The sequence below is a fragment of the Mustelus asterias genome, unplaced genomic scaffold (genome assembly GCF_964213995.1).
Source record: "Mustelus asterias unplaced genomic scaffold, sMusAst1.hap1.1 HAP1_SCAFFOLD_63, whole genome shotgun sequence".
In the NCBI taxonomy this organism is placed as follows: domain Eukaryota; kingdom Metazoa; phylum Chordata; class Chondrichthyes; order Carcharhiniformes; family Triakidae; genus Mustelus; species Mustelus asterias.
In genome coordinates, this window is record NW_027590128.1 from 1,046,335 (window position 1) to 1,063,906 (window position 17,572).

Here is a 17,572-nt window from a genome sequence, read left to right on the forward strand (position 1 = left end):
CATCTGATGTGGCTTTAAGTTTAACAGAGGGAGCAAGGCTTTTATAAATTCTTCCATTTCTACCTTGGTGTGGGTCGAAACTCCCTACAAACGAACATGGGAACAGAAGACGGCCATTCAGCCCCTCGAGCTCATTCCGCCATTCAATGAGATCGTGGCTGTTCAGTGGCCTAACTCCGTATACTTGCCTTTCACCCATATCCCTTAATACCTTTGCTTAACAAACAATGTATCTATCTCAAGATTTAAAGATAGCAACTGACCGAGCATCAACGGCCTTTTGTGGAAGAGAGTTCCAAACCTCTACCACCCTTTCTGTGTGGAAGTGCTTCCTAACATCCCTCCTGAACAGTATGGCCCTAATTTTTAGACTGCCTCCTGGCTCGAGAATCTCCAACCAGTGGAAATAATTTATCTTCATCTACCCTGTCTTTTCCTGTTTACACCTTGAAGACTTTGATCAGATCACCCCTTAACCTTCTAAATTCTCGAGAAAACAGGTCCAATTTGTATAATCTCTCCTCATAATTAAACCCCTGAAGCCCAGGTATCATTCCTGCAAACCTGCGCTGCACTCCCTCCAAGACCAAAATATCCTCCCTAAGGTGTGGCGCGCAGATCTGCTCACAGTACTCCAAATAGGGTCCAACCAGTGTTTTGTATAGCTGCAGAATAACTTCTGTCCTCCAGTTCTCTCAATATAAAGACCAGCTTTCCATTAGCCTTCTTGATTATTTTCTCAACCTGTTTGTGGCATTTTAAAGATGGGTGCACCTGAACCCCCAAGTCTCTTTGGATATCCACTGTATTGAACTTCATATCACCTGGAAAGTATTCTGATCTATCCACTACCAGGCTCCCACAGTCTGAGTGGATGGGTCTGTCTGGAGGTGTTTCTCCTGGTTCTGTCCATGTTGTTTGGGTGTTTGTGTATTTTTGAGAGCGCTGGAATTCCCTGGTTTTGGCTGTTATCCTCCCAGATGTTCCATCTATTTTTGGTTAATGTGACTGAGTTCTTCCAGCCTGTCTCCAATTCTCCTTCCTGTCTCTGGTATATGGGTCTAGGGGGCTTGGTGTAGTGATCCACGTTAATTGTCTGTCTGCTTCCAACAAGTATTGTTGTCTGTCCAGAATGACAGTGTTGCTATCCTTGTCTTCTGGTTTTATGATCATATCCGTACTGGACCTCAGCTCCCTGATTGTCTGTCTTTCTCTCCAGGTAAGATTCTGTTTGTCTCTCCTGTTTCAGTGTTGTGGAGGGATTCAAACAAGGCGTTCTGGGAAGGATGGACAGGGATTTTGGAGGTGACAGCACGTTCAGGGAGTTTGGAGGGGAAAGGGAGGCTGGAGATGGGGGAATAGATTGTAAGGATGGTGGGGTCAAGAGTTTGTTTTCTGAGAAGCAGAAGGACAGAGAATCAGTACCTGAAGAGTGAAAACTCAATATAGTCAATGACCAAAGGGAAGTTGGAGATCAGTAGTTTAGTGGATGATTTAGTGCGAATAAGGTCGATGGAGCAAGAGGTGAGTCTCATGGATGAGATGAGCCCTGAGAGGACATGAGGGGAAATGACAGAGAAACTAGAGAAAGGGATGGGTTCAGGGCTCGGGAAAGGAGGAAATTTACAGACAGTTTGGCCGGTGAGCTAGTGGAAGGGAGGGAAGCAGCAGAGGCAGCTGATCAGATTGTCTCCATCTTAGTGACAGAGAAGCTCCATGAGCTCCTCATACTTGTTGTTGGAGGTGAGGATGGAGGAGACAGGGGGGAGGGAGAGCAATTCAATAAGAACTGAATTATGTTCAGAGAAATTAAAAAGATTCAACACAGTCTGTGTTTGTAACACAAAGCTGATTTAATTGACTTTTTAACCGGAATATTAGCCTCGACAAGTGGCTGGCATTTATTATCAGCATAAACAGAACATTATGAAGATGGTTCAGTCCTGAATGTGAGTAACAGCAAAATTTAATCACTGTAGTTACTTGTGAACTCTCTGGTGTCTGAGCAGGTGGGATGTAGTCGTACATCCCTTCCCACACTCAGAGCAGGTGAATGGTCTCTCCCCAGTGTGAATTCGCTGGTGTACAGAGAGTTGAGATGATCGCACAAACCCAGTCCCACAGTGAGAGCACCTGAACGGTCTCTCCTCAGTGTGAACACGTTGATGTCGTGTCAGTTCCCCAGAACTTTTAAAGCACTTCCCACAATCTGAGCATTTAAAAGGTCTCTGGTCAGTGTGAACTCGCTGGTGTGCAGTTAGTTGAATTGATCGTCTGAACCCAGCCTCACAGTGAGAGCATCTGAAAGGTCTCTCGTCAGTGTGAAAAAGCTGATGGGAAGTCAGTTTCTCAGAGGTTTTGTAGCATTTCTCACATTCTGAACATTTAAAAGGTTTCTTGTCTGTGTGAACTCGCTGGTGTGTCAGCAGGATAGATGAGGTCGTGAATCCCTTCCCACACTCAGAGCAGATAAATGGCCTCTCCCCAGTGTGAACTCGCTGGTGTTTCAGCAGGTCAGATGACTGAATGAATCTCTTTCCACACTCGGAGCAGGTGAACGGTCTCTCCCCAGAGTGAACTCGCTGGTGAACAGTGAGGTCAGACGATCGTCTGAACCCAGTCCCACAGTGAGAGCACCTGAATGGTCTCTCCTCAGTGTGAACACGTTGATGGCGCATCAGCTCCCCAGAACTTTTATAACACTTCCCACAGTCTGGACACCTGAAAGGTCTCTCCTCAGTGTGAACTCGCTGGTGACTCAGCAGGTGGGCTGAAATAGTGAATCCCTTCCCACACTCGGAGCAGGTGAATGGCCTCTCGCTGGAGTGAACTCGCTGGTGTGTGAACAGAGAGGATGACTGAGTGAATCCCTTCCCACATGTGGGGCAGGTAAATGGCCTCTCCCCAGTGTGACTGCGCCAATGCATTTCCAGCTTGGATGGGGAAATGAACCCCTTCCCACAGTCCCCACATTTCCACAGTTTCTCCTCAGTGTGACTACAATTGTGTCTCAACAGGTCAGATGATTGTCTGAAGCCGTGTCCACACACACAACACGTGTACGGATTCTCCCCACTGTGAAATGTGCTTTTTCCTTCCATGTTCCAAATCTGATGATATCAAAGTTACGATAAATTGAGCCACTCCATCAGCTTCCCAACGGCAAACTCTCCACTTCTAACACCCTGTAAAACTGATTTAAAACAGGAGACACGGAGTGAGAGCGAGAGAGCCCACAGAAACACACAGGCAGCTTGTCAAACTCTCCCCTTCTAACACCCTGTAAAACTGATTTAAAACAGGAGACATGGAGTGAGAGAGAGAGAGCCCACAGAAACACACAGGCAGCTTGTCAAACTCTCCCCTTCTAACCCCCTGTAAAACTGATTTAAAACAGGAGAGACGGAGTGAGTGAGAGAGAGCCCACAGAAACACACAGGCAACTTGTCAAATTGATCTGAATCAATCTGGGAATTTGTGGGGCCGGCGCTGAGAAACATTGACCATGAAAACTGCCGGATTGTCACAAAAACCCAACTGGCCTCGATGGGAGGAGATAGAAAGAGGTGAAGGAGAGGGAGTTTGTATTTCTACAAGACATATTAAGAGAGTAATTAGCAAAGCAAATTTGATCCCGAGCTTCATAAAGTGTGATATTGGTCTATAAACAGGGAAGTTATTCTGAATATTTATAAAGCTCTGGTCACCGCTCTTCAGGAAGGATATAAAGATCCTTGAGAAGGTGCAGAGGAGATTTACCAGAATGGTTCCAGTAAAGGAAGTTGAGGGGAGATTTGATTCAGGTACACAAGATTCTGACAGGTTTCGATCAGGTGGATAAAGAAAATCTGATTCCATTTGCTGATCGTACAAGGACCAGGGGGACAGATTTAAGCTTTTGGGTAAAATCTTGATTGAACCATATAAGATCCTGAGGGGACTTGACAGGGTGGATGTGGAAAGGACATTTCCTCTTGTGGGAGAATTTTAAACTAGGCACCACAAAGTAAGGAGTCACCCATCTAAATTAGAGATGAGGAATTTTTTCTCAAAGGATTGAGAGACTTTGGAACATTCTTCCTGCAAAGGTGGTTGAGGCAGAGTCCTTGAATATCTTACAGCAGAGCTGGATAGATTCTTGATAAGCAAGGAGGTGGAAGGTTATCGGGAGTAGGCAGGAACGTGAAGTTGAGATTAAAATGAGATCAGCCACAATCTTACTGAATGGGAGAGCGGGGCCGAGTGGCCGACTGCTGCTCCTAATTTGTATGTAAACAGTTGCTTCTGTCGTGTTATCATGTTCGCTTCACACACGAAAGGTGCCTGGTTCGAAATCGGGCCGAAACACTGTTGGATCTTTCTCATTAAACATGAGCAAAGTCTACATGATTGCTCAACATTTTGCGAATCTCAATGTTACATCAACTCAAATGCTTCTTTACAGTAAATGGCAGAACCCTTAAGGGTATTGATAGGCAGAGGGATCTGGGTGTACAGGCACACAGGTTACTGAAAGTGGCAACGCAGGTGGAGAAGGTAGTCAAGAAGGCATACGGCATGCTTGTCTTCATCGGCTGGGGCATTGAGATTAAAAATTGGCAAGTCGTGTTGCAGCTTTATAGAACCTTAGTTAGGCTGCACTTGGAATATAGTGTTCAATTCTGGTCGCCACACTACCAGAAGGATGTGGAGGCTTTGGAGAAGGTACAGAAAAGATTTACCAGGATGTTGCCTGGTATGGAGGGCATTAGCTATGAGGAGAGGTTGAAGAAACTTGGTTTATTCTCACTGGAACGACGGAGGTTGAGGGATGACCTGATACAAGTCTACAAGATTATGAGGGGCATGGATAGAGTGGATAATCAGAAGCTTTTTCCCAGGGTGGAAGAGTCAATTATTAGGGGTCACAGGTTTAGGTGCGAGGGGCAAGTTTTAAAGGAAATGTACGAGGCAAGTTTTTTTACACAGAGGGTGGTGGGTGCTTGGAACTCACTGCCGGGTGAGGTAGTGGAAGCAGATCTGATAGTGACTTTTAAGGGGTGTCTTAACAAATACATGAATAGGATGGGAATAGCGGGATATGGTCCCTGGAAGGGTAGGGGGTTTTAGTTCAGTCAGGCAGCAAGGTGATGCAGGCTTGGAGGGCCAAAGGGCCTGTTCCTGCACTATAATTTTCTTTGTTCTTTGTTTTGTTCTTTAGTACAGGAGATGTGAGGAAGAGTGTTTTTAGACAGTGAGTGCTAATGACCCAAAACTTGCTGCCCATGATTGGGGTGGAAATGGACATGATGAATAATTTCAAAAGGAAATTAGATAGACATTGGAGGAAAAAAAATCTGCAAAGATATGAGGATAGAGCAGGGGAATGGGACTGGATTGCTCTAGACAGATGACATGGACTCAATGGGCCAAATGGCCTCCTCTGTGCTATAATGACTTCCTGTAATCTCACCTTGTGATTTAACCTGGGGAGTTCAAATATCACTCAGGCAAATCTGTGCTACACTCCCTCCAAAGCCCTAAGGTATGTTGCTCAGAACCAAGCACAGTTCTCCAGGATTTGTGAATCTCAGGGCTTTTCCAGTCACACTGAGACCTGAAATCTTCTCTCTCAGACAGAATCGACAAACCTGTTACCTTCCACATTCAGAAGCTGCTGATATCCAGATCCTGATTTTTTCGAGTGACTCCGTCAGATCACGATGTGATGTTTGATTTGTGTTTCGCGTCTGTCAATTCTCCACTTCCAGCACCCTGTAAATTTACAGAAACCATCACTGTCTGTCCAGGATAGAAATTCACAACATTCTCTACTCCATAATCGCCAACTGTGATTAAATGTATTCCTGGAGGTTTTATCACATCTTTTATGTTGCCCCCATCCTCCAACCTCATTCCACACTGCCTTCCTAGGCCAATTGGAAAGGAAAAAGACTCATCACGTTACAGGACGATTGATGGTCAACCAAACAACTTTTATCTATTGTCAATATTTTAATACCCAGTGAAGAGAAATATTCAAACGAAATTACAAAAAAGTATATTTTTTAATGTGCAGACAATTTTCCAGAGATGCAGGTTTGAATCCCACAGTTCAAAGATGTGTCGGTTAGGTGGACTAGCCATGCTAAATGTACAGGGTTACAGGGATAGGGCTGGGTGGTGGGCCAAATGGCTTCCTTCTGCACTGCGGGGATTCTATGATCCTATGGTATGGTGAATTTTGAATATAATTAAAATCTGGAACTAAAAGCCTACTGATGACCATGAAATCATTGTTCGTTGTTGTAAAAACCCATCTAGTTCACTAATGTCTTTGAGGGAAGGAAATCTGCTCTCCTTACCTGGTCTAGCCTATATGTGACTCGAGATCCACTGCAATGTGGTTGACTCTTAAAATGTCCTCTGAAACTTAGTTCAAGGACAAATAGGAATGGGTGATGAATGCTGGTCCAGCCAGGGACACCCACAGTGTGAATGAATTAGGAAAAATATCTGCCATCCTGACCCGTTCTAGTCTCCAATATATCTCCACAGCAATGTGGTTGCCTCTTAAAATGCCCTCTGAGATGGCCTAGCAAACCACTCAATTCAAGGACAATTCGGGATGGACAATAAATACTGGTCCAGCCAGCGACTCCCACATTCCCTGGACAAATAAAAAATTCCTGGAGACTCCAGTCCAATCCGGGAGAGTTGGTAACTGGTCCAGGCTCACAGCGCATGCGCCCTGCTGCACATTGTTCCTATAAAGATGGCGGCCGGTAACCCGGGCCTGGAGCCGCTCAGCTCCGACCATGTTCTGTACCGCTTGAAACGATACCGGGAACATGTTATCTGGATTGAGGCATCCACAGGTATTTATGAAGCCTCCCAGCCCACTCCGCTGCTTCTATCCCTCCCCGGTCACCCAGCGGCTCCATTACTGAACCTCACTCCATTATTTCTTTCCGGCTCCTCGCAGCTCCAGTCGCAGCCCGGAATGCGCATGCTCTGGTCAGAGTCAGACACTGCGCATGTTCCAGTCAGTGCCAGGTACCCCGCTTGCGTAACAATTGCAGTACTGTTGGATAGGGCACAGTCTCACCCGCAGAGAATGTTGGGTAACCACCTCGCCATTCAAACGCATGTCGTTCAATAGAAAATATGATTTGCGATCTGATTATGATTGGTACCATTAGGCCAAGGTTCAAATGTGTTACATCACTTCATACAGCAACTAAGCAGCATAGGTATTCCAGTACACTTCTGTCCTGGGTGTGATTGATAACATTACAATCACCTGCATTTAAATGTGAACTCGTTGGGGTGAACAAGTGATTTGTGCCCTCATAGACAGAACAGTTAATCTATCCCTCGCCAATAAGAGGAGTATTTAAAATGCTTTGAGCTTTTAAAGTTAACTACTGAGGAAATCCCTTTGCAAATGTTAAGTGTTTGAGTGGTCTTGCTCTGGTGTAATTGTGCTGTTGTATCAGTAAATGGGATGACTGAGTGAGTCAATTTTCACATTCAGCTGGGAAATAATTTTTTGATGGTGGGATTTAATCTAAATGTTTACAGCTCCGATGGGAATCTCAAAAGTTGGGCAACAAATGCTGGTCTTGCCAGCAATGCCCGCACCCCACGAATTGTTATTATTTTTAAATAGTTCCTTTTGAAGGGCTCTCCATCTCCCTGTCTCCTTCTTCCTCAAAGCATCAAACTTAAGGGAAAAGTGTATAGCTACACAGGTGAGCGGCAGGTCAGATGATTGGCTGGAATATAAAGAAAAGCAGAGAATGACTAAAAGGTTAATTGGAAGAAAAACATTAGAGTATGAGAGGAAGTTAGCTGTGAATGTAAAAATGAATAGCAAGAGTTTCTATAGGCATTAAAAAGGAAAAGAGGAATAAGGTGAGTGTTGGCTCTCTTGAGAATGGGGAGTAATAATAGATAATAAATGGCCAATGAAATAAACAAATCTTTGCTTCTATCTTCACTATAGAAAATACAAAACCAGCCAGTCCTAGCTGTAAATCGGGAGGTGGAAGGGAGAGAGGAACTAGGAGAAATTACAATGACGTGGGAAGCTGTACTGAGCAAACTGATGGAGCTGCAACTGACAAGTCTCTGGGTCATGATGGAATTCATTCTAGCATCTTAAGAAGGTGGTTAATGAGATAGTGACAGTAGATTTGTTGGTGTTAATTTTCCAAAGTTCCCTAGATTCTGGAGAGGTTCCATCAGACTGGAAAGTAGCAAATATAAGCCCTCTAATTCAAGAACGATGGTGGCATAAGACAGGAAATTTAGGCCAGTTCGATAGACATCTGTTGTGGGGAAGATGTTAGAATCAATCATTAAAGAGATTATAGCTGGCCACTTTGAAAAACTCAAGGTAATCAGGAAGAGTTAGCATAGTTTAATGAAAGGGAAATTGTGTTTAACCAATTGTAGTTCTTTGAAGAAGTAACGTGTGGATAGAAGGGAACCTGTGGATCTGCTGAATTGAATTCCAGAAAACATGTGATAAGGTGCCACAGCAAAGGTTATCATGGAAAACAAAAGCTAGTAGTGCAGGGGGTAACATATTACCCCCTGCACTGCTTCTGATAGAAGATTGGCTGTCAGAAAGTAGAGAGAATGCATATTTATTGTTTAACATGGGAATGGAGGTGAATGTAATGCTGAGACCAGTAGCAATCTATGTGGTTGTTCTTGATGCTGTCAGGGTGAGTTCACCCTCACAGACAGGAAGACCGTTCATGGTGATAACATCAAACTGACTCTGGCTGTTTCATTCTCAGGTAATACAACTTCCTGTTTCTCTGCTGCCGGTTCCAAACCTCACATCTCATTTCTGAGCAGAAAATAAATCCAGGGACCAGAATCTCGTGAGAACATCTGTCAATGTGACCTTTATCTGTCCACAGAGTCGGGGCAGAGTCTCACAGGTCACATTGTGGTGACATTTACAAATGAGCCAGTTATTTCTGTTCAGAGTTTCCATTCCCAGATATAACCAGCTGTGTTTGTGGATCAGTCAGAGTTCGCTCTGATCCCCATAGCCGGGAACTGATAGCCTGCTCCTTTATATTTTATATCATTCTGTGTTGCTTGTTTCCTCTGTTTCTCAGCTTTTATCTTTGACAACCTCAACTTTCTGCTTTTTAAAATCTCTCTCAATTTTTCTCTCAGTCTTTCTGTCTCTCCTCTGTATCTTTCTCAGGCTTTGTGTGTTCCTATTTAATCAAGATGTTCAAAATCATGAAGGGTTTCTGATTGATTATGGAAGGAAAATCAGGGAGAAAAACAGAAAACCTCGGCAGGTCCTGCAGCATCTGTTCAGAGAGAAACAGTTAACATTTTGAGTCCATATGATTCTTCAGGACAGGAAAAACGCGGGTTTTTAGATCAGGGAATATGATGGGGAGATTTAATAGAGATGTTTAAAATGACAAATGATTTATGATAGTGTCAATGGAGAGGAACTGTTTCCCAGGAACAGGAGGGTCTGTCAATGGAGAGAATCTATTTCCCAGGAGCAGGAGGGTCTGTAAGCAGAGGACACAGAGATTTAACATAATTGACAGCCTAACTTTAGGGCATGATAAGGAGATTGTTTTACACAATAATTTGATGTGATCTGGAATGCACAAACTGACAGGTGCTAGAAGCAGGTTTGATAGTAACTTTCAAAGGGAATGGGATAAATACTTGCAGAAGGTAAATTGGCAGAGTGAATGGGATTAATTGGACAGTTCACTCGTCTTTGTGACATTCTGAATATTTCTATTTGACTTTATGTGGAATTTGCACATTCTCTCCATGTCCACATGGAGAAGCAACTGGGTTTTTATGACAATCCAGCAGCTTCATGGTGACTTTTTCCTCCTGCTGGCCCCAGAAATTACCAGATTCATTCAGCTCAATTTGACAACCTGCCTTTGTGTTGTTGTGAGTTCTCTCTCACTCCCTTTTTTCTGTTTTAAATCAATTTCACAGGGTTTTAGAAGGGGAGGATTTGCAGTCTGGTCTCAAACAAAACATCACATCAGGATCTGACGGAGTCACCCTTAATATCGTAGCCTGAATATTATTGGATTTTGAACATGGAAGGAGAAAGCATTCGTCACAGTGGGGAGAAACCATACACGTGTTCTGTGTGTGGACGAGGCTTCAACCAATCATCTGATCTGTCAAAGCACAAATGTGAGGAATGTGCAGAAGTATTCAGCTCCTCAGCTGAGCTGGAAACTCACCAGTGTGCTCACACTGGGGAAAGACCAATCAGCTGCTCTGAGTGTGGGAAAGGATTCAGTCACTTATCCCAGCTAATTATACACCAGCGAGTTCACACTGGGGAGAGACCATTCACCTGTTCTGAGTGTGGGAAGGGATTCACTCAGTCATCCAACTTACGGACACACCAGCGAGTTCACTCAGGGGAGAAACCATTTACCTGCTCCAGATGTGGAAAGAAATTCCCTCATTTGTCTCATCTGCTGGCTCACCAGCAAGTTCACACTGACCAGAAACCTTTTAAATGTTCAGACTGCGGGAAATGTTTTAAAAGTTCCAGGGAACTGTTGTCCCATCAACGTGTTCACACTGATGAGAAACCATTCAGGTGCTCTCATTGTGGGACTGGGTTCAGACATTCATCTCATCTCACTGTACACCAGAGAGTTCGCACTGGGGAGAGGCCGTTCACCTGCTCTGACTGTGGGAAGGGATTCACTCAGTTATGCAACCTGCTGACACACCAGCGAGGCCACACTGAAGAGAAACCGTTTACCTGTTCCCAATGTGGGAAGGGATTCACTCGATCATCTGACCTCCTGACACATCAGCTTGTTCACACTGGGGAGAGACCGTTCACATGCTCCAAGTGTGGAAAGGGATTCACTACCTCATCGCACTTGCTGAGACACCAGCGAATTCACTCTGGCGAGAGGCGGTTCATCTGCTCCGAGTGTGGGAAGGGATTCACTCAGTCATCTGACCTGCTGACCCACCAGCGAATTCATGAGTAACTACAATGATTAGATTTTGTGGTTAATCAAGTCAGGAATGAACATTGCTGATCAGGGTCTATTTCTGCTGATAATAAACTCTAGCCCACTTATAGATGTTAATATTCTCGATAAAAGTCAAATAAATCAGCTTTGTGTTAAATACCAATGTCTGAATCTTTTAACATCACAAACACAAGTTAGTTCCTTTTCAAAGGCTCCCTCAAGCTCTCTGTCCTCTCCAACACTCTCTCCTGGTTAAGGGTGATTGTTAAAATCTGCCTCTCCAATCAAGGTTTTGTCCATTTATCCGAATATTGTCCCATGTGACTCCGTGTCAGTTTTTTCTTTCTCAAACTCCTCTGAAGCATAGTGGAATGTTTTGTTACATTAAACACGTTCTATAAAGACATAAGAACTAAGAGCAGGTGTAGGTCATCTGGTCCCTTGAGCCTGCTCTGCCATTTAATAAGATCATTGATCTTTTTGTGGACTCAGCTCCACTTACCCGCCCACTGTCCATAACCCTTAATTCATTTACTGTTCAAACTTATCTATCTGGCCTTAAAAACATTCAATGAGGTAGCCTCAACTGCTTCAGTGGGCAGGGAATTCCACTGATTCACAAGTTCCTCCTCAACTCAGTCCTAAATCTGCTCTGCCTTATTTTGAGGCCATGACCCCTAGTTCTAGTTTCACCTGCCAATGGAAACAACCTCCTTATTTCTATCTTATCCATTCCCTTCATAATCTTTGATATGTTTCTATAAGATCTCCCCTCATTCTTCTGAATTCCAATGAGTATAGTCCCAGTTCACAAAGTCTTTCCCCATAAGCCAACCCCCTCAATTCCAGAATCAACCTCATGAATTTCCTCTGCACCCCCTCCAGTGTCAGGATATCCTTTCTCAAATAAGGAGACCAAAACTGTACATAGTACTCCAGGTGTGGCCTCACCAACACCTTATACAAGCTGTTACTGTTTCTCAAGTCAGTTTGTACACAGTAAGATTCCACAAACAGCAGTCAGACCGATTAACCCATGGTAGTGTTAGTTAAGACAGGAATGTTGGTCCCACTGCAGCAGGGGAACTCCCCTGTGGACAGTCTGTGGAGTTGTTGAGCTCTCCTGAGCTGATCGAGCTGTCAGGCCTGCAGTGGACCTTGAAGAACCGCTGTCTGGGATCTTTCCTCTCAATTCACTGATTCAAATCTTTTTGGCCAACCAAATAAACTAACTTAAATTTCAATTCACTCACTCCCAGCTAAAGTTGTTCCTGATCAGTCACGTAATTAACTTTGAATATCAATCCCTACTTAATCTTTGGAGCAAAATCTACAAAATCAAAATCAGCTGTAAAAGAGAAAGAAAGTTCTTGTGTTCATTCAGAAACATTCACACCCTTAGAACATCCCAAAGTGATTCACAATCAATGATAGATTTTGGAAGGAAGAATGAGGAGAGGCAGAATAAACTAAGTGGGACAATTTTAAACAGAGTGCAGGAATGCAGTGACCTGGGAGTGGATGTACACAAATGCTTTACTGTGACAGGACAAGTTGATCAATCTGTTTAAATATAAAACTAATAGGTCCTCCGTTTATTAATGGAGACATGGAGTACAAAAGCAAGACAATTATAGTAAATCTTTATAAATCACTGATTAATCCCCAGCTGAAATATTGTGTTCAATGCTGAGCACCGCACTTTGGGAAAGATGTCAAGGTCTTGGAGAGGGGGCAGGGAAAATTTCCCAGAATAGTATCAGGGATGAGACGTTTTAGTTCTGTGGAGAGACTGCAGCAGCTGGGATTGTTCTTATTCAAGCTGAGAAGGTTAAGGAATGATTTAATAGAGGTGTGGATTTAAAAAAAACATTTTCCATCTCCATCGGGAGAAATTGTTTCCATTGTGGGGATGGTTGGTAACCACAGAACCCGGATTTAAAATAATTAGCAAAATATCCAGGATGGAGATGAGAGATTATTTTACTCAGTGAATTATGACGATCTGGAACACATTGTCTGAATGACTGGTGGAGATCCAACAGTAACTTTCAAAAGTGATTGAGACTGATCGCTCTGCTTGTGAGTCTTTGGCACATTCACAAACCTACTCTGTAGCCATGGCAACAGACACTCGATTTCAGCAACTTGTGTGGAATTTCCATTTTAAAGTGTCATCATTCATTGTACATTAGGCCACATCTATAAACCTGTTTCTCACACCTCCAATGAAGAGGGACAAATGTGGATGGATGGATCACTTTGAGAAGTTCTTTGCTGTCTGATGTGATTTACCCTCTCAAAGGCCCATTCATAAACCTTATTTTTGGGGTCTTACATCAATCACTTATTCAATTGTCCATTAGTCAAGCACAGATAATCAAGGTAATCCCTCCTATTCCCATCGAATATTCATGAAGTCATTTTGTGGCTCATCGCTTGCTCGGACATCCGGCTTAATCGTTACTCAGACAGTTGGTTTCCACGTGGGTCATGACAACCCCCCAAGCCGATCAAGTTTGTCTTGTTTCAGGTTCTGTGCTACAGAAGTGTCTTTGGCAGAGACAACAGGTCCACACTGTCCTGTGTTTATCAACCCAGGAAGCTTTCCTGATAAGAAAAGGAGTGAGAGAGAGACCCCCATAATAGTCAATACATTTCCAAAGATTTATATAAGGTTATTGGTGATTTCTTAAAGATGTCCCCACCAAGAGAGGGATTATCCTTATTGACATCTCAACTGATTTCAGACGAACCTCACCATTTTAAGCTGTTTCCAAGCTTGCTTTCCTAATTTCTGAATGACATTCCCTGGATAACAGACTGAAGCTACTCGAATGATCAGAATCAGCCACACAAATCCATAAGCTGCCATCGAGAGTAAATGTCAAAACTTTTCCAGTAAGTGTGATAACTGTTGACTTCGATTCATCCTCCCCACCTGCAGATCATCTTTCACAATTCTAAATTATTGACATGCTGTAAATACATCTGGTTCAAACACACGTTCATGCACGAACTTTAAAGATTCTCCAGGTCTCTGTTCACTTGCATCCACCTTGTGGATATTTTCTAACTGATTCTGGACCTCATCAATTTGTCCTTTGTGAACCGGTTTAGAAATCCTATTGAGGATATACTCGTAATCCGTGTCACCCTCTTCTCCAATCCACAGGATATCTCTCACCCCCGGCCGGCCTGTTTTCTCTCAGACTATCTATCAGTCATTCCCTGTAATGAGGCAGTGCCATTGTATCGTCCTGGCTTCACTTAGGAACTTCTCCATTCATGTTTAACGAAAACTGATCCCACTCCGAACACCACTTGTAAGATTTAGCTTCACAAATCACAGATTACCCAAAAAGGGTGTTGAGCTCAGAAGTGACTTAAAGTAGTTCATTGAGGAACAACAGTTTAAGTGTGATGCAGAAGGCAAATAAACAGGAAAAACCCACAAACTGACAGGTGAGAATGATTTACCAGTCCCAGAGGACAAACAGGGTGACACAGAGAGAGTGCTGGTCTCTGTAGCTGGTGGCTGCAGTCTCCTCTGAATGGTTAACTGTTGTGAGCCAGAGTGCGGGTGTTGGGCTGAAGCCAGTACGGATCACTTCAAAATCTCTTCGCTCTCGAGAGCCTGTTTTAACCTTCACGCAGACAGTTAGATTACATGAGGGTCATGAGATCGAAGGCCTGTGCTGCAAACAGAGTTAACTGGTCTGTCCTGTGTTTGTCAGCCAGTAACCTGCTGTAGAAGCTTTCTTCATAAGACAGTGAGCTACTTCTATAATAATCCAGAAATTTCTTAAGATTTTATAGGGTTATCGGACAGTGATTTTTTTTTTACAGCCTAGTACTTGGATTGGAACTTGTGTGCACTCCCGAGCTGAGGGGAATACTTTTTTGATTTGATTTGATTTATTGTCACATGTATTAGTATACAGTGAAAAGTATTGTTTCTTGTGCGCTATACAGACAAGCATACTGTTCATAAAGAAGGAAACGAGAGAGTGCAGAATGTAGTGTTACAATCACAGCCAGTCATAGCTAGGGTGCAGAGAAGGATCAACTTAATGTGAGGTAGGTGCATTCAAAAGTCTGATGGCAGCAGGGAAGAAGCTGTTCTTGAGTCAGTTGTATGTGACCTCAAACTTTTGTATCTTTTTCCCCGAGGAAAGAAGGTGGAAGAAAGTATGTCTGGGGTGCATGGGGTCCTTAATTATGCTGGCTGCTTTGCCGAGGCAGCGGGAAGTGTAGACAGAGTCAATGGATGGGAGGCTGGTTTGCGTGATGGATTGGGCTACATTCACGACCTTTTGTAGTTTCTTGCGTCTTGGGCAGAGCAGGAGCCAGACCAAGCTGTGATACAACCAGAAAGAATGCTTTCTTTGGTGCATCTGTAAAAGTTGGTGAGAGTCGTAACTGACATGCCAAATTTCCTCAGTCTTCTGAGAAAGTAGAGGCACTGGTGAGCTTTCTTAACTATAGTGTCGGCATGGGGGGACCAGGACAGGTTGTTGGTGATCTGGACATGTAAAAACTTGAAGCTCTCGACCCTTTCTACTTCGTCCCCGTTGATGTAGACAGGGACATGTTCTTCTTTACGCTTCCTGAAGTCGATGACAATCTCCTTTGTTTTGTTGACATTGAGGGAGAGATTATTGTTGCCGTACCAGTTCACCAGATTCTCTATCTCATTCCTGTTCTCTGTCTCGTCATTGTTTGAGATCCGACCCACTATGGTGGTGTCGTCAGCAAACTTGAAAATCGAAATTCTGGACCCACAGGAGGGGTAAGATTTGGGAACTCACGATTCTCCATCAATTCTCATTCCCCTTCTTTCTGGTGGATAATGGAGGTGTCACTGTGTGTAATGTGCAAGTCAGTAAGAATTGTCAGCAAGGATTAATCAGCACTTTCTAATTGGAGATGTTCATCAGTGGAACCTCTCAGACACTGAATTGTAGAGTTTGTACCAAAGATCAATTTAGGATTGAAGTAAAAGTTCAGAATCTTGTTGTAAACTAATTTCTGATGAGAGTTGCTGAGTTATGGGGAAAGATCAGAGGCAGCGGTTCTTAAAGGGAAGCTGCAGCCCTGAGAACACAATCAGCTCTAGATCGAGAATTTTAAACTTCAGCCCAGTTACAGGGATTATTAACATCAACAAAACAAAATCCAAACTAGATAAAACTAGAACCAGAGGCCACAACCTCAGGCTAAAGGGACAATCCTTTAAAACAGAGATGAGGAGGAATTTCTTCAGCCAGGAAATGGTGAATCTGTGGAACTCTTTGCCACAGAAGGCTGTGGAGGTCAGGTCATTGAGTGTCTTTAAGACAGAGATAGATCAGAGATCAGGGGTTATGGGGAAAAGGCAGGAGAATGGGCATGAGAAAAAAATCAGCCATGATTGAATGGCGGAGCAGACTCGATGGGCCGAATGGCCTAATTCTGCTCCTATGTCTTATGGACTTATGAACTGTCAGTATTGAACTGCACTAACAGCAGAATCCAATCCCTGCAGTTAATTGTGAACTCGTTGGTGCCGCAGCAGGCTGCCAGACTAAGTGAATCCCTTCCCACACTCGGAGCAGGTGAATGGCCTCTCCCTTGTGTGAACATGCTGGTGTCTCCTCAGGTGCGATGAACAAGTGAATTTGTTCCCACACTCAGAGCAGGTGAATGGTCTCTCTCCAGTGTGTGTTCGCTGGTGTGTCTGCAGGTGAGATAACTGAGAAAATTTATTCCCACACTCAGAGCAGATGAATGGCTTCTCCCCAGTGTGAACTCGCTGGTGTACACTGAGCTGGGCTGAAGACCTGAATCTCTTTCCACAGGAAGTGCAGCTGAACAGCTTTTCCTCAGTGTGAATTCGCTGGTGACTTAGCAAATCAGAGGGCCCAGTGAATCCTTTCCCACATACAGGGCAGGTGAATGGTCTCTCCCCAGTGTGAACTTGCTGGTGTTTCAGCAGATTGGATGACTGAATGAATCCTTTTCCACACTCAGGGCAGGTGAACTGTGTCTCCCCAGTGTGAACTCGCTGGTGTCTCGACAGGTCAGATAACTGAGTGAATCTCTTTCCACACTCCAAGCAGATGAATGGTCTCTCTCCAGTGTGAAACCGCTGGTGTGTTAGCAACTGGGATGACTGAGTGAATCCTTTCCCACACTCTGAGCAGATGAACGGCCTCTCCCCAGTGTGACTGCGCTGATGAATTTCCAGCAGGGATGGAGAATTGAATCCTTTCCCACACTCCCCACATTTCCACGGTTTCTCCATGGTGTTGGTGTCCTTGTGTCCCTCCAGGTTGGATGATCAGTTGAAGCCTCATGAACACACAGAACACGTGGACAATTTCTCCTCACTGTGAACTGTGTGATGTTTTTTCAGGCTGTGTAACTGGTTAAAGCTCTTTCCACAGTCAGTTCACTGGAACACTCTCACTCGGGTGTGTGTGTGTCTCGGTGCTTTTCCATTCACACTGATATTTCAAACCTTTTCCCACAGGCAAAACAGACAAACATTTCTCCTTCCACATTCGAAGACTGATGATATTCAAATC

General features: G+C 43.9%; 3 protein-coding genes across 3 annotated transcripts in view; 2 read left to right on the forward strand and 1 right to left on the reverse strand.

Moving 5' to 3' along the window:
- LOC144483360 (uncharacterized) overlaps nt 1–17,572 on the forward strand; it is a 461,390-nt gene that overhangs the window by 401,821 nt on the left and 41,997 nt on the right. The window lies entirely within an intron of this gene.
- On the reverse strand, nt 1,833–17,289 carry LOC144483334 (uncharacterized). The gene is made up of 4 exons (XM_078202050.1): nt 16,571–17,289; nt 7,730–7,757; nt 2,479–3,110; nt 1,833–2,310 (listed from the first exon to the last, which is right to left on the reverse strand). The coding sequence occupies exons 1-4, from the start codon at nt 17,287–17,289 to the stop codon at nt 1,980–1,982; spliced, it is 1,710 nt and encodes a 569-aa protein (XP_078058176.1). The 3' UTR covers nt 1,833–1,979.
- On the forward strand, nt 6,812–11,056 carry LOC144483372 (uncharacterized). The gene is made up of 2 exons (XM_078202090.1): nt 6,812–6,857; nt 9,988–11,056. The coding sequence occupies exon 2, from the start codon at nt 10,095–10,097 to the stop codon at nt 11,016–11,018; it is 924 nt and encodes a 307-aa protein (XP_078058216.1). The 5' UTR covers nt 6,812–6,857; nt 9,988–10,094; the 3' UTR covers nt 11,019–11,056.